Raw genomic sequence first — 26,790 nt, 5'->3', positions numbered from 1 at the left:
ACTAATCTCTACAATGCTATGGACTTGCCGACGATGTCGGGCTGAAATCTGAAAACACTGTGAATGAAGGTGTTGAGACTGAGAGATAGAGAGAGAAGAATTCAACACTAGAATGTTGTCAAACGCTCCTCCGAAGGCCCCACTCTCTATGGCGAGAGCGGTCTACTATTGATTGCACTAATCTCTACAATGCTATGGACTTGCCGACGATGTCGGGCTGAAATCTGAAAACGCGAATGGCTGAAATCTGCAAATCTTTATCTGCTGAATTCTGACTCTATGTCGATGACGACGATGCGAAGACGATGGGTTGAAAACACAGATGCTGGAATCTGCGTTTTCGGGGCTGAATCTGCAAATGGTGGCTGATCTAACCGTGCGGCGAGGATCTGATGCGGGAAGGTGAGATTTGCGAGATTTGGGGCTTCTACTGCGGGATCTGACTGCTACAAACTGAAAATGCTGATGCTAATGATGGTCTTGTCGCGAAGAATCTGCAAAACGCTGTGAGGCTCTGCTTATTCAAAAACGCTAGAGGGTCTGTTGTCTTGCTGTCGCCAGGTTGGCCTGCAAATGCAAAACGGTAGGGCTGATCTGCAATGGAAGGAAAACGCTGGCTGATTCTTGTTGATGGCTGAAAACGCTGAGTCTTCTTGCCGAGCGGCCTTGCTGAGAAGGTGCACTGCCGGACGTCTGGTCCCTGCTGCCTCTTGCCCAAAAGTGCTAGCGCTAGGTTTTCTTATATACTTGCATGGCTAAATTGCCCTACCCAGTTCCCAATAAAAGTGACTTAAAAATAATAAGTGAAAATTGGCTAAAATAGGGAAAATAGGTCTATGCACTGTAAAAATGATCTTGATGGGTTGTGATGGAAATCTGATGATCATGCTGTGTGCAACCAAAGGATATGCAACTACTTTAAGTGCTTGGACATGCACGGTCTGCGAATAGATTCACAAAAGTGCCAGAACACTTCCTAATCTAACTGAACTGAACCCATGTCATGAAGTAGCTTGTCCACGTACACATAGGGTTAGATGTGCACGTGACAACTGCCACGTCAGCATTGCGAGCACCTTTAAAAAAAAATTGGCCCCATAGTTTAAGCTTTTTGTGTTTTAGGTTTTAGGCCCCTTGGTCGGTGCTCTGTAATTTCTTCAAGTTGGTCAGTTCAATTTCTCTTGTCCACTCGGCTAATTCTCTTCCAGGTGGTCATGCCACGTCGTCACTTTGTGACAACCAATGCGAGTGATACACCATTGGGCTGTCATCACGGTTACAAGAGTATTGTTTGTCCAAGCAAGCCTCAACCATGCAAGAGCTTATGGACATGCAGCAGTGGGCTATAAGCTTATGAGAGGAAAGCTTGACTTTACCACTGAACAAACTACTGCAACAAACCAAAATCCTCAATCACAACGAACCAAATTCTCATGAAAGTCAAATCTCAAAGGCGTCGTTTGACGCCTCAACATCGAGATACCTTCGTATAAGAATGATGCTTTGAATGCTTTCAAACAAGGCATAACTATTTTGCTTGTCCCCTTCGCACTGACAGACCCACTGAGCCGACGCCCGCGCCGACGTGCGACAGAACCCCGAGACTACCTCTAGCCAAACGAGCTAAATTTTCCATTGGCCTTTGCCATTGGCCTTGTACTTGACATTTATGGCATAAACCTTGAGAGTACTAATGAATTACATCAATATGCAAAAGTAAATGGCTTGAAAGTTGAAAGCCCTGATTTTCTTCGACCCACGAGCTACCGAAAACTTCATCCATCCAGAGTTCTTGAAGTAGACGGACTTTGATTATGATGCAGACAGTGGAGAACTTGAAGCTGGGCTAGCCACAAGGCAAACTCAGAAAGTGGTACCGCTCATTGGTGCTTTTACAGTGACTATCCAAGGATACCATGGAAAAGCCGATTTCCTCATTATGAAGTTTGGGCAATTGCGATGTTCTCTTGGGCATGCCTTGGCACGACAAGAATGATGCAACACTCTAGATTCAGAACTGTACCATTACCATTGCTAAATGGACTATTTTCTTATTTTTTAGAGTAATGTTTTTAATTGAAATTATGATATTTAAATGTGTGCACTTGAACTGTAAGGTTAGGAAGTGTAGATCTACGGGAATTATTAGATGTGTCATATGATGGGTGACATTAAGCATCGCGAAGGGGTTGTACCGTTAGCTTGGTAGGAGAGACCGAGAAATGGATATTCTTGATGCGTCACGTGATGGGTGACGGGAGCATCGAAAAGGGAATATTTTGTTGGTTTGGCAGGAAGCTCAAATCGGAAAAAGGTTTGTGTAAAGACGCAAGCACAATAATAAAGATGGGTTTTGAGAAGCTTTTTCTAAAAAGCGGAATATTTTTAAGCGTTTTTCGGGAATGGGAGATGCTCTCACGCGAGGAATCTGTGTTTGCATTACATCTGTGCCTGAGAACTGCATGTGGGGACGCCTAGAATGTGATTGCATAGCATCAATTTGCAGCTCACTGAGTTTTATGGAGTTTTGTCTAGGTTCACATTTTTTTTAATAAAATTGACGTTGCCCACTTAAATTAAAGCAAGGACTCTTAAAAAAATAGCGAGTGCATCCTCTTACGGCTGAATACAACCAGCGCAAATTCTCTCCTCAATCTACAGGCTACCGCAAGCTCTCTCTCTCTCTCTCTCTCTCTCCCCCCCCCCCCCCCCCCCGCTTTTGTGGCGCCCCTCCACTCACGGCTATTGTTGCTGGATAGCCACCGGCTATTCCTGCCGGTCCCCAGCACCAATATAAACAGCCAGCGATTTCTTCTCACACACGGATTGCTAGCGCAAGCAAGAGGAGGTTCTGCCGCCAAAGGATTGTAGGTGATTGCGTGACCTTGGAGTACGGACTTCGTTTTCCCGCACTCAGAGCAACAGGTACCGATTCTGAATGCGCGATACGAGTTGTTGTTTCGTGTTTATGCTTTTGTAGCTACTCCATCATGGAGAAGGAGCAACAAGGCCTCGGCGTATGCTTAGTGTCACGTGACACATCCAACCCTATGTGTCCGTGGACAAGCTACTGCATGATCAGGGTTCAGTCAGTCCAGTCAGTCTAGATTAGAAGTGATCTGGCACTTTTGTGATTCTATTCGTAGACCGTGCATGCCCGGTCACTTAGTATAGATGCATATCCTCTGGTTGCACACAGCATGATCATCAGTATTCCCATCAGAATCCATTAGAATCAGTTAGGGGATTTTTCTAGTGCATTTAGCCTATTTCCCTATTTTGACATTCTTTACTTATTAATTTAAGTGACTTCCCAACAAAAGTAGGTAGGGCAATTTTGCTAAGAAAATATATAAGCAAACCAAAGCTATCATTCTTTGGCAGATGAGCAAGGAGCACAATAGGCCCCCAGGCAGCAGGTACTCCCTCTCTCTCAGCAAGAACCTCTACACCCCTTGGCGTTTTTGGTCATACCTCATCGCCCACATTCAGCCTTGGCGTTTTGTCACCACCCACAGTCCCCTAGCCTGGCGTTTCCAGTCCCCCCTCATCGCCAACATCCTCTAGCCTAGCGTTTTCACTAATGCCAGCCAGGCTGCAATCCTCTAGCGTTTTCAGCCTTCAGTCACACCAGACAGAGCAGCGTTTTCAACACCGATTACTGCAGCCAATTCAGCACCATAAAATCATCAGCCTCAGCGTTTTTGTCAACGATTTCAGCCTCAAGAAATCGCAGCCAAGATCAGCGTTTTTCAGCCCTAAAGCTTGCGTTCAGCCCCAGATTCAACAGATTTTCAGCCTTTAGAAGGTCGCAGATTTCAGCCCTTATGTCGCCGTCGTCGTCACCGACATAGTTACAAGTTGCATCAGTTTTCCATGCATCATCATTGTACCACTTCGTGCAATCAATCGTAGACCACTCTCGCCAACGAGAGTGGGGTCTTCGGAGGAGGGTTTTACAACATCTCTGGTGTTGTATCTCTCTTCTCTCTTTCTCTCAGTCTCATACACTTGCACGCACAATATCCACTCACTTTGTTCGTGATCATAGCACTCTCCATAAAGAACGGAAGGCTCTCCCTTCCATAAGAACTAAAAGGAACCTTGAGCAAATATGGATCACTAATCTTGAGAAAATACAACATTCATTTCGCTGCACCTTACACTTAGAGATTTCGAGAACGGAATCGGGAACGGTCTGTAGAGCTTCACGCTCTGGGAACAGATGGAATTTGAATTGAGAGTCCGTCTCTCGAGAATTTCTCGCAAGGGAAGGAATTGACCATTGAGTTGGAAGAGTTAGAACGGAGGGGTCACTCCGGTTGTTGTGCTTGTAAAAAGATTCTCTCTAAGATCTCTTGAAGTGGGGGGGGACCAACCCATCTTCTGGTCCCAAATACTGTGTCGATCTTCTCTCTTGACTCTTTTAGTTAAAAGTCTATTTATTATCAGCTTGTTGATTATTCGTGTGCGCTCTTGTTTGTGACAGTGGTATCAAAGCTCGGATTCCTCTCATTCTCTGCAAAGGAGGACAATTCCGGGAAGGAACGGGAAGAACCATGATGAGCCACGGAAGAACTGCTAAAGATGAACTTTAGCAAGTGCGAGTTCCGTTGCGGAATGTCCAAAAGGTTTGGACGGAATCAAGAAGCCACAAGGAACAGATGTCGAAATCCTGCTGGTGAAAGCAACCCCAAGGAGGATGGTGCGGAAAGAGGTGGCGAAGCGCACAAGGGATTTCCGGATCAAGACAAACGGCCTTCCAAGAGCAAGGGCCAGGAAAAAGAACTTTCTCTGCTTAACGAAAGCAAGGATGTCTCTATCTCTTCTCCATCATACTCTCCTGACTAAACTACTACATCTACTTCTCATACAGTAACTAAATCTTCTCCAAAGAAGAAAATTCCTACTACTACTTTATGTAATACTAAAGAAAAGCCCTAGTTCAAGAAGGATAACCGTAGGTGTCACTGCAAGATGCGGGTTTTCAAATCCGATGACAAGGATGTGAAGTTTGACAACTACACAGGATGGAGAGAGATCTCCAAGGCACCGTCTTTCATCAGGTAGTTTGAAGTTGCTTTTGCCAACGAGAACTTCATCGAAAAATCCAAGTTGCGTCATGTTGGGATGCATCTCAAGGAGACAACAAGCAACTGGTGGGTAGCCAAAATTTTGGGAGGTACACAAGCGAGAACGTGGGCTCAATTCAAAGCTGAATTTTATGAATAATTTCTTCCGCCTAAGGACATTCGGAAGAAAAGGGACTGGCTCGCCTAGAAGGAACATGAGAAAGTCACGGTGTATGTTGACAAGTTTTGGTCGGTTTGAAACCGGCCCGTGGTGGGGCGGTAGGCGTTGGCTTTCACCCGAAATTCTTTACTTTAGACACACAAACAGAGCACTTTGCAAAGGGAACTTGCGACGGGAATTAACACTTAAGCGCACACACGGCTCGGAAGCTAGAATGCCCCGAGCAGACGCCGACAACTTGTAGGCCCCAAAATTAGCGCCCCTTTCGGTATTTCTTTATACTTTAGGAGGGTAAATTACAAAGAAGAGTCATGGGAATCCTTTATCTGTATCAAGCTAGATATCACTTGATTTGTCCAAATTTCGGTAGCATAACAGCCCCAAAACTTGCGGGAAACCAATTCCCCTACTGGAACTCTCTTCCATTGGCATAAACCCTCTGATTCCTGCCCAAAAACAGTAAATTCAGCACGCTGTATTTACTGGTTTTTGCACTGTTTTCAGCCCCAAACAGTCCCCTAACTGTCCTCTGCCAGTGGGACACTATTCCCAATGGTTCTGGCATTTGTATGGCTGAAAAACAGTCAATTTACAGCGCATACATAGCGCTGAAAACGGACCTGTACGGTGAGGTTATGACCCTCACCGGTGCCTGCTTTGGAGTAGCAGTAGCTACCCCTGTTCCTGCTCAAGGAGGCTCAAACCACACAGTTGTACATCAGTCAAATGAAGAGCCCTCTTGTGGGGCATCACATAACTGCACGTAGGGGAGAGAGAGAGCAGTGTGTAGTGTGCAGGGCATCACTCCTAGCACCACACTGTACATGGTAGGGTAAGAAAGCGCTCTATAGCTCTTAACCTGTGACAGGTTCTCAATGAAGCATCCCCCCAGTATAAATCGAGCGCCCCCTCTTCTTCCCTTAACCTGTAATGCATCTGTGAACAAATAGATGCAAAAAGGGGAAGATTTCCATGGCTGCCAAAACCTGCGTATCGCTGAAAACGTAGCAAAACAGCCATGCAAACACGCATCTGACGCCTTCCAATGCTGAAAATGAGCTTCTTGGTCCAAGGTAAAGTCATGGGAAGCTCAAAAATGGAGAGAAATGGTTGAAAGTCACAGTTAGCAGCCTCCAAAACTGCTCCAAATAGTCAATTTCGAGTTCTGTTCTCCCAAACTTGGTAAATTGACCAAAAAGTGCCACTTCGTACTCATACATGCAATTTTCCCGCATTGGGCTTCTTGCTTAAAAATCTCTCAACTGGTGCATCAGTTGACTTTGCAGCAGAGTGATAAAATGTTCCCTTGGTCATACCGAAGGTAATGACGCGAACACATTTCACGGCCCAAAATAGCAGTTCCCTAATTTTTAGGAGATGTTTCCGTTGGGCTCCCATTGGTCGTCTGACCATCTATCCTCATTGGGACCGCATCCAAAAGTGCAATGTGGCCCAACTGTCGGATACTTTCTGTTGGTGATCCCACCTTGGACTTTATGCCTTTATTGAGTTCACTTCCTAGTATCCACCAACTTGCTAAGTGCGACGGGGGATACCTACATGATCTTGAACTGAGCCTAGACATCCTTTTACTTTACGAGTTCCAGTGCCGACCAACTTCCCGTCTGCGGATGAAACTACCGTTCACATTGGCCATACAATGTCCGACCATTTGCAACTTCAAAAAGAGGGTCTCAAATATTAAACAAAAATCATTGGAAAGAAACCAACAACTAAGGTTAGCAGTTGCCACGTCCTCGTTACCCTCTGGCTTCTTAGGCTAAACCGGGTCCTCTTGGATTCGCTTTTTTCGCATCTTTTCCTCGTCGAAAATCTTCATGAAAGACGTAACTTTCAAGTATCTCACACCGAATTAAGTACGAATTAAGTACAGACCTTCAAAGAGCAAGGAAGGTGCTTCTACTGTGGTGAGAAAGGATACATGAAGCCCGACTGCCCTTTTCGGTAGTAATGACAGGAACAAGCATCTATGAAGAAGGAACAATCAAAGAAGAAACCCGCTTTACCGAGCTTGAATTCCATTCTTGATGTGCAAGGGAATTTAGAAACGGAAAAAGAAAAGCGTCAGCTCCTTAAAAGCTGGGGATCAATGAATAACCAGTGGGTGTTGACTTTTTACGACCCTGGATCGAGGGGCAACGTCATGTCACTAGAAACTGCACAACGCTCGGGCCTCGCACCGGCTCAGCTTGGAACTCCGGTCACTTCCGGATCGGCATTCGAGGGGTTGACCACCAATGCAACTCCCGTGTAAGGATAGCTCAATCTTCGGATTGGCGAGTACAAGGACTGTGAATCATTTTTGATGGCACCCATCGAGAGATGTGATATCATCTTGGGTATGCCATGGCACTACCATATGCAACCGGTTCCAGATTATGTAGAAAAGACCCTCGCTTATGAGCATGAGGGCAAGAACATTAAGATTTTTGCTGATGCAGGGGATAGGCTATTCCCTATTGTAAGCCATATCTCCATTAAAAAGGAAATAAAGAAGTGTGTTTTTACTTACTTGATTTTCACATGAGAAAGAGATAAAACTAATGAGGGTTCGCTATCTAGTTTGGAAGTTAAACGCTTTCAATTTCTTAAAAGGTATAAAGATTGTTTTACCGACACTCTGCCAGACAGGCTACCTCCGGAACGTCCACAAGATCATCGCATTGATTTCGTATTGGGTAGCTCTCCCCCAAACCAACCCTCCTTACCGGGTTAGTCTTGCTCAGCAAGAGGAAATTTTGAAGCAAGTCAACGAGCTTTTGGAAAAAGGTCTAGTACGACCAAGTACTTCGCCTTCCTGCTCTCGAGTTCTACTGGTGCAGAAGAAAGAACGTTTTGAATGTGCATAGATTATCGATCTCTAAACAAGATCACTATCAAGAATTGCTTTCTGATTCCTCGGATTGATGATATTCTTGATAAGTTGCAGAGTGCAAGCATCTTTAGTCCCATTGACTTAAGAGATTGGGTATCATCAGATACGCATAGCCCCTGAGGATGTCCATAAGAGTGCCTTTCGCACAACCTTTGGACTTTATGAATTTTTGGTAATGCCATTCGGCTTGACCAATGCTCCTGCCACATTCAATCGAATGATGGATCACCTTTTCAGCCCACACGGAGCTTTTACAGGAGTGTTCTTTGATGACATGTCTTTTTGACGACTGAGGAGGAACATCGGAAGCACTTTGGCAGAGTTTTTGAGGAATTGCGAAAGCATGAGTTGCATGTGAATGCAAAGAAGAGTGAGTTCTTTCTCACTAAGATACACTATCTCGGCCATATAGTCTCACACAACCAAGTGAGTATGGATCCCGCAAAGATCCAGGTCTTACAAGATTGGCCAACTCCCACTAACGTACATGATGTACGACGTACGTAGCTTTTGGGATTGTGTTCCTACTAACGGTGGTTTATCCGAGGCTTTGCTCAAGTAGCAGGACCACTCCATGACCTAACAAGGAAGAAGATCCCTTTCAAATGGGGATCAAGACAACAAGGTGCCTTTGATAGGCTAAAGTACCTATTAATCCATGGACCTATTTTGATAGTGCCATACTTAAAGAAACCATTCGAAGTTCACTGCGATGCTTCAGGTGATTGCATCGGTGTAGTGCTTAACCAAGAAGCCCACGCGGTGGCTTACGAAAGTAGATGGCTTAAGGATGTAGAATTGCATACCTCATTACGAGAAGGAGCTTATGGTTGTGATTCACGCCTTGTCTACCTGAAAGCACTACCTTTCAGGAGCGGAGTTTGTGATCAAAACAGATCATTAGAGTTTACGGTATTTCCTTACGCAACGGAAATTGTCAGAGAAGCAAATGAGATGGGCCAACTTTTTGTGCAGGTTTCACTTCCAGATCCTTCATACGGCTGGGAGTAAAAATGTGGCTGCAGACGCATTGTCTAGACGGCCTAGGGTGAATGCAGTTACTTCTGTGTATCATCAAGAATCGGAATCACTTTCAGAGTTGTATCCAAACGACCTGCACTTCTCCTCCATTTGGAGTGAGTTACAAAACGGAGAGAATGAATATCCCTATTCTATTCGGGATGGTTACCTCTCTCACCACTAAGCAATTTGCGTGGCGGAACCATTGAGAAAGGAAATCATACATGCGTCATTGGGGAATTCTCCCTACGACTTTAGCATTGGAAAGGTATTTCTTTTGGCCAAGCCTTAAAGCAGACATTGATGAATATGTCTGGGAATGCTTAGTCTGCCAAAAGGTAAAGTACGATCAGCATAAGACGCCTGGGTTACTCCAACCTTTGCTTGTGCCTCATCAACCTTGGGAGAGTATTGCCATGGATTTTATATGGACCTTCCAAAGACTCAGACTGGAAATGATGGGATCTGTGGACCATTGTTGAGAGATTTAGCAAACAAGCTTACTTTATTCCAATCAAGAAAACGATCAAAGCGGACCATATGGCTAGGATTTTTTTTAGCACAGATCTTTAAGCATCATGGAATGCCCAAGTCTATTGTAAGCGATCGAGATCCTGGCATGACATGAAACTTTTGGCGTGCCTTGTTTGTTAACCTTGGCACGAAGTTGAATTTTTTCTTCTGCATATCATCCTCAAACGGATAGGCTGAGTGAGATCATTAATTCCACAGTATTGGATATGCTGAAATCTTATGTGCCAGAAAGACAGTTTGATTGGGAGAAGTATTTGCCCCTTGCCGAGTACGCGTATACGAATAACGTACATTCGTCTATGGGGAAAGCACTTTTTGAGATTCTTTATGGTAAGCCTTTGCTTCCACCGATCCTTGTTACTAAGGATAAGATTTTTGCAGCAGATGAGTTTGTCTGCGTTTTGGACACGGCCTACGGGCAAGTTAAGAGAGCAATTTTGCGCTCTCAAGAAAAACATAAGAAAGCTGCGGACAAGGACATAAGGAATATGGACTTAACAGTCAGTCAATTAGTCTTTGTAACCGGCCTATTCAATCCAAAAAGGGCGGTAGACTTTACTTTAAACCTTGATTTAGCTTTCACCCATTATTAGTCGTCTATTTTACCTGTACTTTCAAGACACAACAAAGGGGAGAGGGATACAGGCTGCTAGATTGCACCTGTATGAGTAGACGGACACCAGATTGGCCCCTAACTTAGGCGCCCCTTTCGGTATTTCTTTATTGTTCAAAAGAGGGAATAAACGCTGTGGTTCCCTACAAGCTGCCCCGCACAAACTCGGCTGAATTTCCACTGTTCCAGCCTGATTTCGGCAGCATAACTGTACTAGAACCCTTCACAGTCAGTATTCCCACGCATTGGCTGACTTTCCCGACGCCTACGGGCACTTTGCAAAACCTGGCGAGAATCTGCAGCACGCTGAATTCTCTGTTTTCAGCCCTGAAAATGCGCCAGATCACCTGTACAGCGGTCCCCTTGCGTCCCCGAACCTCCTGGGGGTATTAGGGTCCGTTTAGGGCCAAAACCCTAAACCTGCAAAAATACACAGCAGGCTGTAATTCACTGTTTCGGGCTCCGTTCTGCGTGCCGGTCGCATCCCTAGCAAGTCCTCGAGCTCCCGCACCTGTAGGGCTACTTGCCCTTTGAATCGGACGAGATTTCTGGCGTGAAACCTCTCCGAATTCACCTGTACCTGCGGGGGGATTAGCCGCTAGCTAATCCAGTACCTGTGCAAGAGGCTCTTGCCTCGGCAATCGCGCATGAACCCACACAACTGTACATTGGTCAAATGAAAAGCCCACTAGAGGGGCATAACATACTGCCAAAGGGGAGAGAGAGGGCAGTGCGTAGCGTGCAGGGCATCACTCCTGGCACCGCACTGTGCATAAGAGGGAAAGCAAGCACTCCATAGCTCTTAACCTGTGACAGACACTTGCAAAATGAGCCTCCCAGCTATAAATCACGTTTTTGCCTTCTCTATAAGTAGTAAACTGGCCTCAGAGTGCCAAGTGTCACTCATTTGTGCATTTTCCCGCTTTAGACCCTCGGGTCTAAAAATATCTCACCTGCAGCCTCTGTTGACTTGGCCACAGAGTAACAAAATGATCCCCATGTCAAACTGCACGTAATGACGCGAAGACATTTTCAGGTCCCAAAATAGCAGTTCCCTAAATTTTAGGAGATGCTGCCATTATATCTTTCTAGGTCATCCGACCCTCTTTGTACACTGCGGCCACATCCAGAACTGAAATGTAGCCTCTGTAGCAAAGGATTCCACTTTGGCTAGTCAATGACCCCACTTGGCTAACCATAGTCCTTGTCCAACCTTAGTGCTCTCTTGCCCTCAGGCCCGGACTCCCTCTGGACAGTTCCACACTAGCTATGCAATGCAGGGCAGTTAGATTTCCCGAGGGGTGTTTCCAAAAAGTGAAAGTAAATAGATAATAAGAAAGAAATCAACAAAAAGGATAGATAGTAGTCACACGATGGTGACATACCCCCCTCTTGAAATCTCAAACGTCCTCGTTTGCATCTATGTCGTACATGCTTACTGTCAACACTGATGTATTCAACACCTGTCGACACATATACGACACATACATGCTCATTGTCAACCCTGGTGTATTCAACACCTCGTCGACTCATGTATTGCCTGCGTGTGAACCCTGTCCCAATGACATAGTGGTAGCTTCGCACTCTGCCATTGCTTTGAGTCACTAACTTTCCAATGACAAAATGGTAGCTGCACATTTTGCCACTGTCTTATAGTACACGTTGGATCCCGTAACACTTTCGAGCATACCCAAACCGACAGTTTAAGAATGCAGTTACACATGTACTCCTGAATAAAAGCAATCATTGTATCCTTGACAAACTGACAAGAAATACTCACTTCTATAGCACTAACCAAACTTTTGGACATTCCATAAGAGCAATTGCCAAACTGACAATCTGTACAGCTCTAACATTCATGTAACAGGTATTTGATTTGAGCTCACTTTAAATACCATGTACATCATTTGTTTCAGAAGCCATTGTCACACTGACAATCCATATAGCTTTGAAACTCAAGGGGTCAAGGTAGGTTGCAAATCGAAGGCTTCGAGGTAAAGTGATAACACAGTTGGTGACTCTGCAAGTTCACCTTCTTCCATCCACTTAGCATCCATTGGTGGATAGTTTCTGAACTTTACCAAGTAACGCCTAGCAACCTTGCCTTTCACTTTCCTTTCTTTGTGTGCCAAAATCTGTTCAGGGAGCAAGATCTCGTCAAGTTCCTCGACTTCCGGCTGATCTTCAGCTGACATATCTTCTGGCACATCACCCACATAGGGTCTGAGAAGACTCACATGAAACGCATTGTGAATCTTCCAACTGTCAGGCAATTTCAGCCTATATGCAACATCACTGATTATGTCGCACACTTGAAAAGGCCCATAGTAACGCATGCTGAGCTTTGGAAACAGTCTTTCCTTGCCCTTCATCTTCTTTAACCTTGCCTTTTCAAAGCGTAAAAGCACCCAATCACCAAGTGAATATACCACTTCACGACGGTGACGATCAGCTGCTTTCTTTTGCTTTGCCTGAGTCCTTTCTAAGGCCACTTTGACCTTCTTGTACATTTCATCCATGTCTTGAACATACTTATCTGCTTCAAATATCTTGTCCTTTGTATGCAGTATGGGAGGAACTTTCTTGCCACCTTCAACTATCTCAAAAGGTGCCTTGCCAGTTGATGAATGCACTGTATTATTGTATGCATACTCCACCAATGGCAAATACTGCTCCCACTTTCCTTTATGCTCTGACACATAGCACTTGAGCAGATCTAGGACAGTAGAATTTGCCTCTTCTGACTGCCCATCTGTTTGAGGATGAAATGACGAAGAGAATTTGAGCGTGGTGCCCATATTCTCAAACAAACCTCTCCAGAACAAACTTGTCATGCGTGGATCACGGTCGCTAACAATCGACTGTGGCATGCCATGATACTTGAAAATATTGCTCATAAACAAGCGTGCCATCTGATCTGGCTTTATCTTCTTCCTGACAGGAATAAAATGAGCCTGTTTGCTGAATCTGCAAATAATGGTCCAAATACCATCATTTCCTGTCTGCGTTCTTGGAAGATCAAAGATAAAATCCATAGCAATACTTTCCCATGGTTTATCTGGAATAGGTAGTGGTTGCAATAACCCTGGTGCCTTTTGCCTGTCAAACTTGACCTTTTGGCATATTAGGCATTCTCGCACAAAGGCATCCACATCCCTTCTCAATGTAGGCCAATAGAAGAATGTCTCAACCGCTTTAACTGTAGCATCAATACCACGATGCCCTGCATACGGTGGGACATGACTCTCTTCCATAACTTTGCGTCGCAATGGCTTTGTGACACACAATCTGCCATGCATCATCATGAACCCCTCTTTGAGAAGATAGTGTTCATGACGTTGTCCATCCATTAGCTGCTCGAAGACCTTTGCAAAATCTTCATCATTTGCATACTGTTCTCTCATATCATCAAGTTCATGATGATAAGGAATCGACACAGCTGAAATTTGTGGCTTCCTTGACAAGGCATCAGCCACAACGTTCTTCTTGCCTTCCACATGCACAATCTGAAAATGGAACATGGACAAGATATTTGCCCATCGCATATGCTTCTCAGATAACTTTGTCTGTGTCAAGAAGTATCGCAAGGTCTGATGGTCCGTTTGGACAACGAAATCTGCACCTAGCAGGTAGTGTTTCCAACTTAAGAGCGCATGAATCACAGCCAGTAACTCTTTCTCATAGACCTGCATGGTCATCTCTGGCCCTTGCAAAATTCTGCTCTCATAGGCTACTACCCTGCCATCTTGCATTAGCACAGCACCAATGCTACTACCGCAGGCATCACATTGGACCACAAATGACTTCCTAAGATCTGGCAACACAATGACCGGATCCGAAGTCATCTTTTCCTTTAAGAGATTAAAAGCTGAAATCTCTTTTTGTGTCCATCTAAAGGTGACTGCCTTCTTTTGAAGAGCATGTAAAGGTGAAGCAATCTCAGCGAAATTTCGGATAAACCTTCTGTAATAGGAGCATAGTCCCAAAAAGCTTCGGACATCATGCACCGTCTTCAAATTTGGCCATGACTTGATCGCTTCGACTTTTGCAGGATCCATTCTGACACCGTCCTTTGAGACAATGTGTCCCAGAAAGTGAATCTCTTCCAGAAAAAACTCACTTTTCTTTGCATTGATGAGCAACCTATGACTGCGTAGCTCTTTGAACACAATGGCCAAGTGATGCCTATGCTCCTCTTCATTCTTTGAGTAGACTATCATGTCATCAAAGAATGTACCAACAAACTGCTGGTGTGGACGGAAAATTCTGTCCATCATCCTATTGAACGTAGCAGGAGCATTTGTGAGACCAAAGGGCATCACTAAAAATTCGTAAAGGCCAAACGTTGTTCTAAAAGCAGTCTTGTGCACATCCTCTGATCTAATGCGGATCTGATGATACCCACTCTTTAGATCTATCCTGCTAAACATAGCTGCTCCTTCTAATTTGTCCATAATATCATCAATTCTAGGTATAGGGAACCTATTCTTGATGGTATTCTTGTTCAGTGCACGGTAGTCGATGCACATACGCCATGAGCCATCCTTTTTCTGCACCAACAACACTGGAGAACAGAATGGAGATGAACTGGGCTGAATCAGCCCTTTTTCTAACAACTCCTGTACTTGGCCCATTATCTCTTTCTGCTGAGCCGCACTAACCCTGTACGGAGGCTTATTTGGTGGGCTACTGCCTGGCACCAAATCTATCGCATGGTCCTCGGGTCTCTCTGGCGGTAATTGAGACGGTAATGAATCGGAAAAACAGTCACTATACTGTTGTAAAAACATTGACCTTTCTTTATCTAGCACAGATAAATTTGATTCATCACAATCTGACACTTCACGTGCAAAAACCAAGTACGCAGAAAGATGCTTTTTCATTACAGAAGTAATAGCAGAAGCTGATACAGTAGGAATAGACTCCCCTTTAAGCTTTACATCCAGAATGTGAGTCTTTCCCCTGCTCTGTACAGTGATCTTTTTGTTGTAGGCATCCATGATTCCCTGTACACGAAATAACCAAGGAATACCTAACAACACATCACATCCGTCCAGTGGCATGATGTAAAATTCTTCAGCATCTACATAGGACTGGATATGTAGACGCAACTTTCCGATGATGGGTGTCACAGCCTCTGTATGGCCAGGACATGCCAAACCTGCCTCTGCTGTATACCCCATCTCTTCAGGTCTGATTCCCAACTTTGAAGCCAATTCTGGGGAAATAAAGTTGGCTTTGGCACCTGGATCAAAGAAGATAAGCACTGTTTGATCCCTAACCTTTCCCCATGCTCTGCAAAGCTCACTTGCATCTGAATTTGGCTTGTCGCCCACCATATCTGGCACTAGACCAGCCATGGGCTTCTTTCCTTTCTTGTCTTCCTTGTCTTCAGAATCAGCTGGCCTTTTCTTTGTAGGACAGTTGTAAGCGATGTGGCCAGGCTGCTCACATATAAAACATTTGTTCTCTGTCCTCAGGACCTTCTTTTGCTCTTCTGACTTGCGAGGAAAACGTCTTTTCCATTTCTTTGCTGGTCCTTTTTCTGATTCAGCCGTAGCTTTGTCTTTCCCTGCGTTGGCTGACTCCTGAGTCCCTTTAGGAGCCTCATTGGGAACGTGCTTCTTGGCTGAATTTTTCTTGCCTGATCCTGCCTTGACGCCAGTGTTAAATTCACAATCTTCTCCCTTGAGCAAACCATTGCCAGTGTTTGCTACCTCGATGAGCTGCGTCAAAGTAGTGACTTTTGTCTTCGTGCAGTATTTTCTCAATCCTTTGGGTAGGCCACAACAGTATTTTTCTATCTGTTCTGTCAATGGCACAAACCTATAGGAAGTTACTGGAAGTAGAGCTTTCCAAAACTTCCGATTGTAATCATCCAGATTTCTGCAAGTGGCAGCATTAAGCTGGTGCCATTCTGTCATGACATCTGCTTCGAAATCATCAGATAACCATGCTGCTGCAAAAATCTGCTTGAAGTAAATCCATGTGGACGGAGCTTGCCCTTGAAGCAATAAAGTTGTCCACCATTGTCCCGCATTCCCTGTCAAGAAAGTGGCTGCCTTGCGGACCTTTGAAGCCTCTGTAAAGTTTCCCCCTGCATAGGCCTTGTCAAACTGCTGGAGGAATGAAAGAGCCTTCTTCCTGTCATCAAACCCTGTAAAGGTCGTGAATGACACACCTTTGCCACCTTCTTTGTACGGAGTTGGCCTCTCCAGCGGCGTTAAATTGTCATATGGAAGTGACTGAAACATGGGAACACTATTAGGGTTCATCTGTGTTCCTTGGCCGCTATTAACTTGACCTGGAAATGCCATATTTGGCTGCTGATTTGTAATTCCAGCCATGCCAAAATTTGCTTGTGGCATCCCAAATTGTCCCTGAGTGCTTTGAAACCCTGGTTGCATACCCATGACACTGTACATGGGGTTAGGCATCATCGTTTGAGCACCCGCAAACACTGTTCCTGGCGTATAAAACTGATTTCCAGGTGCATGACCAGCCATGCTCTGAAATACCGATCCACCTCCAAAATAGCCAGGGTGTACTGAAGGTGGTGGGAAGACTTGTTGCATAGCCTGTAAGTTGCTTCCCTGCCCATTAGAACCAGCTATAGGCTGCTGAAAGGTGGCGGGCTGAATTGGTACAGCTTGAAAAACTGGCATCTCAGCCACCTGTTCTTGCACCTTAGGCATACGTTGTGGAGACTGCATGTTCTCCGTCAAGTGTACAGGTGTTTCCATTGACTGTGCGGTATGAATCACCTGTGCTCGAGCCTTAACAGGCTTTTGAATATGATCCAGTGACCCAACTTGCTGAGACGGAACAGGAGGTTGCAGAAAGGCTAAAAACCTTGGGTTCTGCATTACTTGTGTGAACATAGCCACAGCAGTAGCCAACTGGGTCCTGAATATATCATCATCAGTCTGTGGTGGTCTTGAGGACTCACCCACTTCATGTGTCTGTTGACCCTGTGAAGAGGAAACCTCTTCAGTCACATCATCTGGTCTGTCAGCCATAATTACAATTCCCTGTGTCTCGTCTATGATCCCCTGTGTCTTCAAGCCGAAAACTGCCCAAGGCTCACTTCTATGGGAAAAAGTGATTTAATCCCGTCGATGGAACCATGTAACCGGCCTATTCAATCCAAAAAGGGCGGTAGACTTTACTTTAAACCTTGATTTAGCTTTCACCCATTATTAGTCGTCTATTTTACCTGTACTTTCAAGACACAACAAAGGGGAGAGGGATACAGGCTGCTAGATTGCACCTGTATGAGTAGACGGACACCAGATTGGCCCCTAACTTAGGCGCCCCTTTCGGTATTTCTTTATTGTTCAAAAGAGGGAATAAACGCTGTGGTTCCCTACAAGCTGCCCCGCACAAACTCGGCTGAATTTCCACTGTTCCAGCCTGATTTCGGCAGCATAACTGTACTAGAACCCTTCACAGTCAGTATTCCCACGCATTGGCTGACTTTCCCGACGCCTACGGGCACTTTGCAAAACCTGGCGAGAATCTGCAGCACGCTGAATTCTCTGTTTTCAGCCCTGAAAATGCGCCAGATCACCTGTACAGCGGTCCCCTTGCGTCCCCGAACCTCCTGGGGGTATTAGGGTCCGTTTAGGGCCAAAACCCTAAACCTGCAAAAATACACAGCAGGCTGTAATTCACTGTTTCGGGCTCCGTTCTGCGTGCCGGTCGCATCCCTAGCAAGTCCTCGAGCTCCCGCACCTGTAGGGCTACTTGCCCTTTGAATCGGACGAGATTTCTGGCGTGAAACCTCTCCGAATTCACCTGTACCTGCGGGGGGATTAGCCGCTAGCTAATCCAGTACCTGTGCAAGAGGCTCTTGCCTCGGCAATCGCGCATGAACCCACACAACTGTACATTGGTCAAATGAAAAGCCCACTAGAGGGGCATAACATACTGCCAAAGGGGAGAGAGAGGGCAGTGCGTAGCGTGCAGGGCATCACTCCTGGCACCGCACTGTGCATAAGAGGGAAAGCAAGCACTCCATAGCTCTTAACCTGTGACAGACACTTGCAAAATGAGCCTCCCAGCTATAAATCACGTTTTTGCCTTCTCTATAAGTAGTAAACTGGCCTCAGAGTGCCAAGTGTCACTCATTTGTGCATTTTCCCGCTTTAGACCCTCGGGTCTAAAAATATCTCACCTGCAGCCTCTGTTGACTTGGCCACAGAGTAACAAAATGATCCCCATGTCAAACTGCACGTAATGACGCGAAGACATTTTCAGGTCCCAAAATAGCAGTTCCCTAAATTTTAGGAGATGCTGCCATTATATCTTTCTAGGTCATCCGACCCTCTTTGTACACTGCGGCCACATCCAGAACTGAAATGTAGCCTCTGTAGCAAAGGATTCCACTTTGGCTAGTCAATGACCCCACTTGGCTAACCATAGTCCTTGTCCAACCTTAGTGCTCTCTTGCCCTCAGGCCCGGACTCCCTCTGGACAGTTCCACACTAGCTATGCAATGCAGGGCAGTTAGATTTCCCGAGGGGTGTTTCCAAAAAGTGAAAGTAAATAGATAATAAGAAAGAAATCAACAAAAAGGATAGATAGTAGTCACACGATGGTGACAGTCTTACTCAAGTTTGAGAAGGCAAGACTAAAGAAACAAGCTACTCATAAAGGGAAAGTGGTAAAACTTTTCAATCGTTATTATGGGCCGTTTAAGATAATTGACCAAGTGAAGGATGTCACGTTTCGATTAGGTTTACCATCTAATGGAAGATCCACAATGCTTTCCATGTTAGTTTACTCTGGCCATATGTGGGGCCGCCTCCAAGTCAGCCTATTGTCGAGGAACCTCCTGAGGCTCAAGAAATGGAAGAAATACTCCAAGGCTCGTCGTCAGTTTTGCAGATCCAAGTCAATTGTGGCAAGCATTTCAGGATGCCCCACTCTGCCGAAATTTGCACTCACAAGGAAGATGTCAAATGCCATGTAACTTTGGGTAAAAATTTTCTTGAAAGCTTGCCAAGTCCTTGGAGTGTGCGGCTTGGTAGCTCATGACATCCACCACTGCATGACACTGCCTCTGAGAAAATTGGTGACTTGAGAGATCCCGAGTAGTTCCTCATGGCAAAGGTGTCGTCAAATTGTTGCAGAAACTATAAATCTTTCCTTGGATCTTTCTTTCCCAAAAAGGGATTTTATTTTCTTTGAAATCTAGAAACGCCATTTTGCTCTGTCTACTCTATGAAGGACTGGTATGCTTTCAGAAAAACACACGATTGGACTCTGGTACCATTGTAACGGGAGGGCACCACGTGTAATAGAAAAGAACAGACTGAACAGACTTTAGACGCTTCAAAAGAACATAATTGAAAGAGAAACACGACACACAATACACGGAGTGGTGGAGTCCCACCCCAAGCGAGCACTGGCCCCAAACCTTGGCGCCGCTTTTGGTATTTCATTATATTGCTTCAACTGAGTACAACACATGTGGCTCTGCTCTGCACTCGCACGTAGTAGAATGAGAGAGAGAGAGAGAGAGAGAGAGAGAGAGAGAGAGAGAGGGCCCACAATTTATATTTAGAGGGCCCAGGTAATCTAAAAGCAGCATACATGAAAAGCATCTGGTCCAAAAGCTTGCGCCCAAAAGCTGCCAGCGCAATTCGTGGAAGTAAGCCTACCACGTCATTAGCCAGCGCAAAACGCGGACGTCCGTAAATTTTTAGGCCCCATCGGATGGGGTCCCATAAGTTAACTTGGTGTCAGGTGCAACGGAAGTGTTTAAGGATTTAGCTCAGATCTAGTATTCCGCACAAACACAAGGGTTACTGCACTTCACTTGAAACTAGAAATTGAACTCTGGACTGAACACAATGAAGGAGAGAGACGCATAGAGAGAGAGAAGAGAGTCGATACGGGATGCCTGGTCCCAACCACCCCCTTGCTCTGTTGCCAGAGCAAGTACTTGCTTTATTACTTGCACAAATGCTGATACGGTGGCTAAATGCTGGAATGCTGAGATGCTAATGGGTACTTGATGCAGATGCTTGGTACTGCTAGGATGCTGAGGGTACTGCGGTAGGTGCTTGGTACTTGAGAGGCTAAGTGCTGGGTACTGCAGGTATTTGGGTGTTGAGGACACGGAGGTCCTGATGATTCCTACATTGAGCTAGGCAGGAGCCACGCCAAAACGCAAGGGGTGCTAGATGTTGGGGTATTGCGTTGACGACGACGGCGCCGAGGGGTACTTGTACTGCGGTGCTGCTGAGGTACTGTTGGAGATACTTGGTATTGCAATGAGGATGACGACGACGACGACGATGACAACGACAACGAGGCTGTGGGCTGATCTCTATCGCCGGAGACGGCAATAAGCTGAAAACTGAAATCGCTGAAGAGGCTATGGGCTAAAAACCTGATAACGCTGAGTTTACTGCGACGAGGACTGCAATCGCGATGAGGTTATGGGCTGGATACTGAAAACGCTGATGGCTGATGGGAAAAACGGTGGCCTTGTTGGTGCCAAAACGCTGGTCCTGCTGGTGCTTTTGGAGAGGCTCTGTCACTGTGCCTTTGCCTTCTACTGGTGCCCAAGGGCATGCTCTTATAGGTGCAAAAAGCTGGGCCAGGCAGCCCTCTGGCTGAACCCCACGATTTGGAATATGAAAGGTCATTTATTAATAATGCAATGCGAAGAGGCGGTTCACACGCTGTAAATGCCTATATGCTGAAATGTTGTACTGTGTAAGAGAGGGTATGCAACTATGACCGGCTTGGACATGCACGTCTTGCTAGAGGCTCACAAAGGTGTTAGGCTAAGCCCTAGCTAAGACCGACACTAGATTGTAGCAGAAGCTTGTCCACGTGGCACAAGTGCAGTGCGCACGCGACACTTGGATTATTCATCCTAACCCAACTTGTTATATAGGCCACTCGGTGAGGATCTGTAAGTTTGTAAAGACTTCTTCTTCTGCTTCTGCTAGGGTTTAGGCCCCTTGGTCGGGATCTGCAGGTTGGCTAGGGTTAGGCTCGGGGAGCCCTAACCCATTAGGTCTTCAGTGGCTTGACACGTCAGCAGTTTGTGACATTAGTCTTCTCTCTCTCTCTCTCTCTCTATCACTCACAGAACCTTCACTCACACTATCATTCTCTCTTCTCTCTCTAGTCTTTGCACATCTCTCATGAATTAAAAGGAACTTGAGTACGCACTGAGCACTCATCCTGAGCATTCACCATCAATCACTTCTGTTGCACATTCCACCAACCTTGGATTTATGGAATAAAGAAATACCGCGAGGGGCGCCTAGTTGAGGTGCCAGTGCTTCTGGGAGTGGAACTTGACCACTCCATGTCTCTTGTTTGTCTACTGTGTGAAGTTCTCTCTTTCAAGTTCAAGTTTTTGCTGTTTTGGTTTAGTGTGGTATTGTTGCAATGTTTCTACGGCCTCACCTATGAATATATATATATATATATATTTGCATATATGTATGTACAGATATACCCATCCATCCATCCATACATTAAATATGTGTGTCTGCATATGTCCCTATGTGTGTGTTGTTAAAGTTATGTGCGCACACACACACACACACAAAAAGAGAGAGAGAGAGAGAGAGAGAGAGAGAGAGAGAGAGAGAGAGAGAGAGAGAGGAAATGTTATATTAAACGTCTTCAAAAGGCTAAAATGACTTATGAGACCAAACTGATACAATCTTGGTGGATCTAATGCAATGTCTAGGTACAAAATAAAAATGAAGTAAAGTGAAAAACTAAAATCGTCATCATCAATGCCTGAGGATGCCCATCATTGGGCATTGTTCGAGAAAGTACTGTCCGTTGCTAAAGGGCATCGTCAATTTCCGCCTCTGTAAATAGTCGTGCTGGACGTCTCTAATGTCGTGCTAGAATTGTCCCGATCCTTTGATGGAGCCTCCGTTGATGTCGTGGTCGCCCTCATAGACGTGGGCGTTTAGCTCAGAGTTACCCGAAACGCGGAACTGGAACGACGACGGGATCACCGCAGAACGGGGGAATGGGAGGCATAAAAAACACCCAAATAATGTAATTTTTAGCTTTGTGTGATTGAAAACAAGTTGTATTAGAGTCCTTCGACTCTAATACTCACAAAAACCTTGATTTGGAGACCATTCAACATTACTATGGCAAACATGACACGTGTATCGTTTAGACTCGAGAGCTTGAGAGGGAGAGGGGGAGAGAGACAGAGGGAGGGAGCTCGAGAGGGATAGGGAGAGAGCTTGTACTATGTAATAGATCAGGTGAGTGGTCCCAGAAACAGTTGTACTTCTCTCTTTCATCCATTAAATAAAGAAATACTGCCAAGGGCGCTTGATTTGAGAGCGCTTGGCAGGGGAACTACACCTCTTCCACGTCAACTAAGTGTATTGTCCAGTGATTGTTGTTCTTTTGCAGTTATTTTCCAGTTGTATAATTGTTATTCCCGTCGGCATGTGGTGCTGCTCAGTTACAGCACCTATTAGTTAGTCGGAATGTTGGGTACCGCTCCTTGGCATGTTCAAATAAGGGCATCGTTAAATTTGTAGTGTGAGAACATATTCTTGCTCCAGGCAGACCCTGGGACAATTATGATATTGAAAGCTTGAGTTCAGAGTGTCTGACAAAAAGCCTGTTTAATGAATGAAATGTCCTTATGTCAAGGCAATGTCTACATTGACGTGATTTTTGTGCTTGCCTTGTCTACATTGACGTGATTTTTGTGCTTTTTTTGGGGCACCTGCAGCAACTTTCTGAGGCTTACAGAAAGAGTCAGTTTGTGAACTCAAAGCCACTTTTGTTTTTTGATGGCACATGCTTAGGCATTTGTACATGAAAAGATTGCTGCTTGATATGAAAACTCTGTTTAATTGCAGCCTGCAGAAAGAAAAAAAGAAGCGATCAGGTGGAGGAGGGTTCTGTAAATTATGTCGACTTTCTCCAGAGCTTGAGGCAGTGATGGGAGAAAAGGAAATGGGAAGGACCCAGGTACATAGATGATGGTAGCCATGAGATATGTGACATCTCTCTCTCCTCTGTGGTTTTGGAATCCCTTACACCTTTTCTCTTGTATTTTGTCAGCAATTTCTTTCTTCTATTTGGCTGAAAGGAAAGTAATATTAACTGCAGCACGATGAGCACTTACATCAGATCTACGTACGTGCAGGTTGTTAAGTCTCTCTGGGTGTACATTCGAGCCCATAGCTTACAAGATCCAGGAAACAAGCGCAAGATTCTCTGTGATGATCGTCTGGAGGCAGTTTTTGGGACCAAATCAATTGACATGTTCAAGATGAACAAACTACTTACCAAGCACATCTGGCCTCTTGACAGTTTAGGAGGTAGGGGCACAACGTTTTTTGGCTTTATTTGTCTTGATGATGTACAGGTACAAACGTGATGTTTTGCCAATTGTAGGCGAAGAAGAGCCTAAAAGAAAAAAGATAAAGATGGAGCCAGAAGGTACAACAGAGCTTTCTTGCATTCGATTGGGGTATTTGAGTAAACACTTATGTGTCATCAATGTTGCAGATGACGGTGAATCGAAAACAAAAAGACCAAAGTCAGAAAAGAAAGATGCTCCAGATAAGGAGAGAAAAGCTGGTGGGTTTACAGCTCCTCTGCCACTGTCAGAGGCTCTGATAGAGTTTCTTGGTACAGGTGAAAGTGAATTACCACGATCGGAGGTGGTCAAACGCATGTGGGCTTACATCAAGGAAAACAACTTGCAGGTTCGTGTTACAGCTTAATTGCGAATTTTTCTTCTCAAATGAACGTGCCACCAGTTTATCTTTGCCTGTGAGCTTATCTCTGGTCCAGTTCAAAAACTGTGTCAACTGTCAATACGCACGAGAGGATCTCAACGAGAATGCAGTGTTAACTATATTTTCAAGGGATGTCTCGAATAGCTTCAAACAAAATAGCTTGTTACAACATAAGGTTAGGAGCAGTTTTAGATGAATTAATCAAACAGCATGCCTTGGCGTAGCATCTGAATGGAACTTCAGGCTCATGCTAGAGGCAAGCATCTTGCTAAAAAATGCCAGCAAAAAAAAGCTAGGACAGCATGCTTGGGAGTAGCATCATTTTTTTGATGGACCTAAGTGCTCGTGCTCATTCTAAAGAACAGCTTGATGCGTGAATGTGATCATCAAGATTATTATTGGCCTTGTATGGTATGTTAGTAAGGGCTTTTAACGGCTTGCATTCTCATTGAGAGAAACCTACATGAAAGCTCGCATCTCACCGGGCCTAGTGGTATGAGATTTGTCGCGTCGTCTCTGCACTTGAAGACATCTCTACAACTGTCTGCAGTCCGCATCATGCCATGCGTTCTATGACATAGTCACAATACTTGTCGAAGATGCCTTTACAACTGTCTGCTCTCCTCATCATCATTCATGCCACTTGCTCTACGCCATAGGCACAATAATAGTAGATTCTAGTGTATAAGTGATGTGGGAATATGTACTCGAATCTGAGTTGGTGCAATATTTGCCTATGTATCATCCAGGTACCGAGTGAAGGAGGCAAAGTGCTCGGTCGCCTAAAGCCAACCACATTGGCACTGGCGGCGAGGAGGAAATCTGAATGTGCATCTTTTGAGGGAAGGTGAAACAGACACAGGGAGTGGATCTCCCGGCTACACGGACCGCCTACAGACATGCGTAAGACGAACCACCTGACGATAGCCACCATCCGGCAGCTCCCCCATGCTGGGGCCAGCGTCCGAGGACGTAGACGTGCACCTGTAAGACCGAGCGTCCCATACCACCCGGCCTCACCTCCTCGAGATGACCTCGCACACTCCTAGCCTCGCGGGCTAACCACTGGCACTCTGCCAGTGGGGGTTGATAAATGAAAATGAGGCCTTGGCCTCCCTTTTATAATAATGGCCGGCCACACTGGCCGTGTTCACACTACGTCCGCCCGGACACTAGACGTCCATCCCAACGGCGTCTTGGCTAGATCCCCTCTCCTAAGAGCGGGACATAACATACTTCCCCCCTTAAGAACCATTTATGTCCTCATCAATGAAGTGGGGATACTGAGCTTTCAGAGCTCTAACTGGTTCTCAAGTAGCAAACCTTTCAGATTGACCCTTCCATTTAATTAAGTACTCGTCATAAGCCTTTTGGTGTGAATGATGGGTACAATGATCTAAAACTGTCTCCGGTTCTCGAGGAATATACTCAGTTTGCATATCTTGCCATACGTTTTCCTCGATAGGCACAACAACGTCGGCTTCGCCCAATCTTACTTTAAGGCGGCTGACATGAAACACTGGATGTACACTAACATCCGAAGGAAGAGCCAGTTTATAGGCAACTTGGCCAATCTTCTTTGTGATCAAGAATGGACCACAATATCTAGCTGAAAGCTTATAATGCTTCCCCCTTGCGCTATCTCTGAGATCACCCTGATCACAGACATAGCGCAAGGAGTGATGATCTGTCCATGCAACAAACGTAGAGTCATACAAGTAGTGTCGCCATTTCCTCAAGGCGTGGACTACGACATAAAGCTCCTTCTCATACGTTGGATAACGCATCTCAGCATCAGAAAGTTTCTTATTTTCAAACGCACCAATGGCATAATCACTAGTATCCGTTTCAACCACAAACGGTTTGCTAGGATTCACAATGTGCAATATTGGTGCAGTAGTCACCAAGTGCTTTAGTGTCCGAAAGCTCTCGCCGAGACGCTCATTCCAGACAACGGGGAGGTTACCTTTACAGTGAGGACCCGAAGTCTTCGGCCCTTTCACCCCTCCTTTTAAAAGTTGCGTAAGCAGAGCAACAATGTTAAAGTAATCCTTGATAAACTTGCGAAAGAATCCAGTAAAGCCTAAAAAGGACTTTACTTGGCGCACATTCTTCAGAATGGGCCAATTTTGTACTTTATCCAACTTTTCAAGGTCAACGCCAATTCCATTGTGAGTAATGATGTGACCCAAGTACAGAAGCTCTTTCCTAAAGAATTCACACTTAGAAGCCTTAGCGTAAAGTTTCTCAGTTCTCAGTACTTCGAGAAGAGTGCGTGTATGCGCTAAATGCTCATACAAACTTCGGTTGTAGATCAAGATGTCATCGAGAAATACAACAACGAAGTTGCCTAGAAACGATCTCAACAGATCATTCATCATCTGCTGAAACGTAGCTTGAGCATTGGTCAAACCAAAAGGCAAGACCAAAAACTCGTAGTGACCATAATGCGTATGGAAACCTGTCTTAGGAATATCTTCTTGCTTGATCCGTATAGCCTGATCGTAGGTCTACTTTGTAAAATACAACGCTCCATGGAGCTGATCTATCAGATCGTCCATGCGTGGGAGCGGATACTTATTCTTGACAGTGAGCTTATTCAACCCCTTGTAATCCACGCAGAAGCGCATAGTGTTATCTTGGCTTTGAGAAAGTAACACTGGCGCTCCCCACGGGGATTTACTTGGTCGAACAAAACCCCTATCGAGATA

At 45.2% G+C, this 26,790-nt stretch overlaps 1 protein-coding gene across 1 annotated transcript in view; it reads left to right on the top strand.

Moving 5' to 3' along the window:
• Positions 1-26,790, top strand: part of LOC147424463 (uncharacterized) — an 89,736-nt gene that overhangs the window by 5,466 nt on the left and 57,480 nt on the right. Inside the window, exons 2-5 of the mRNA XM_086500373.1 lie at positions 23,192-23,303; positions 23,482-23,656; positions 23,733-23,777; positions 23,847-24,046. Coding sequence (XP_086356499.1) covers positions 23,192-23,303; positions 23,482-23,656; positions 23,733-23,777; positions 23,847-24,046 — 532 coding nt within the window. The remainder of the gene's footprint in view (positions 1-23,191; positions 23,304-23,481; positions 23,657-23,732; positions 23,778-23,846; positions 24,047-26,790) is intronic.

The sequence above is a fragment of the Adiantum capillus-veneris genome, chromosome 25 (assembly GCF_014529385.1).
Source record: "Adiantum capillus-veneris isolate H3 chromosome 25, ASM1452938v2, whole genome shotgun sequence".
Lineage (NCBI taxonomy): Eukaryota > Viridiplantae > Streptophyta > Polypodiopsida > Polypodiales > Pteridaceae > Adiantum > Adiantum capillus-veneris.
Note: the sequence above shows the minus strand (reverse complement) of the source record. Positions and strands in the feature narration are given on the sequence as shown.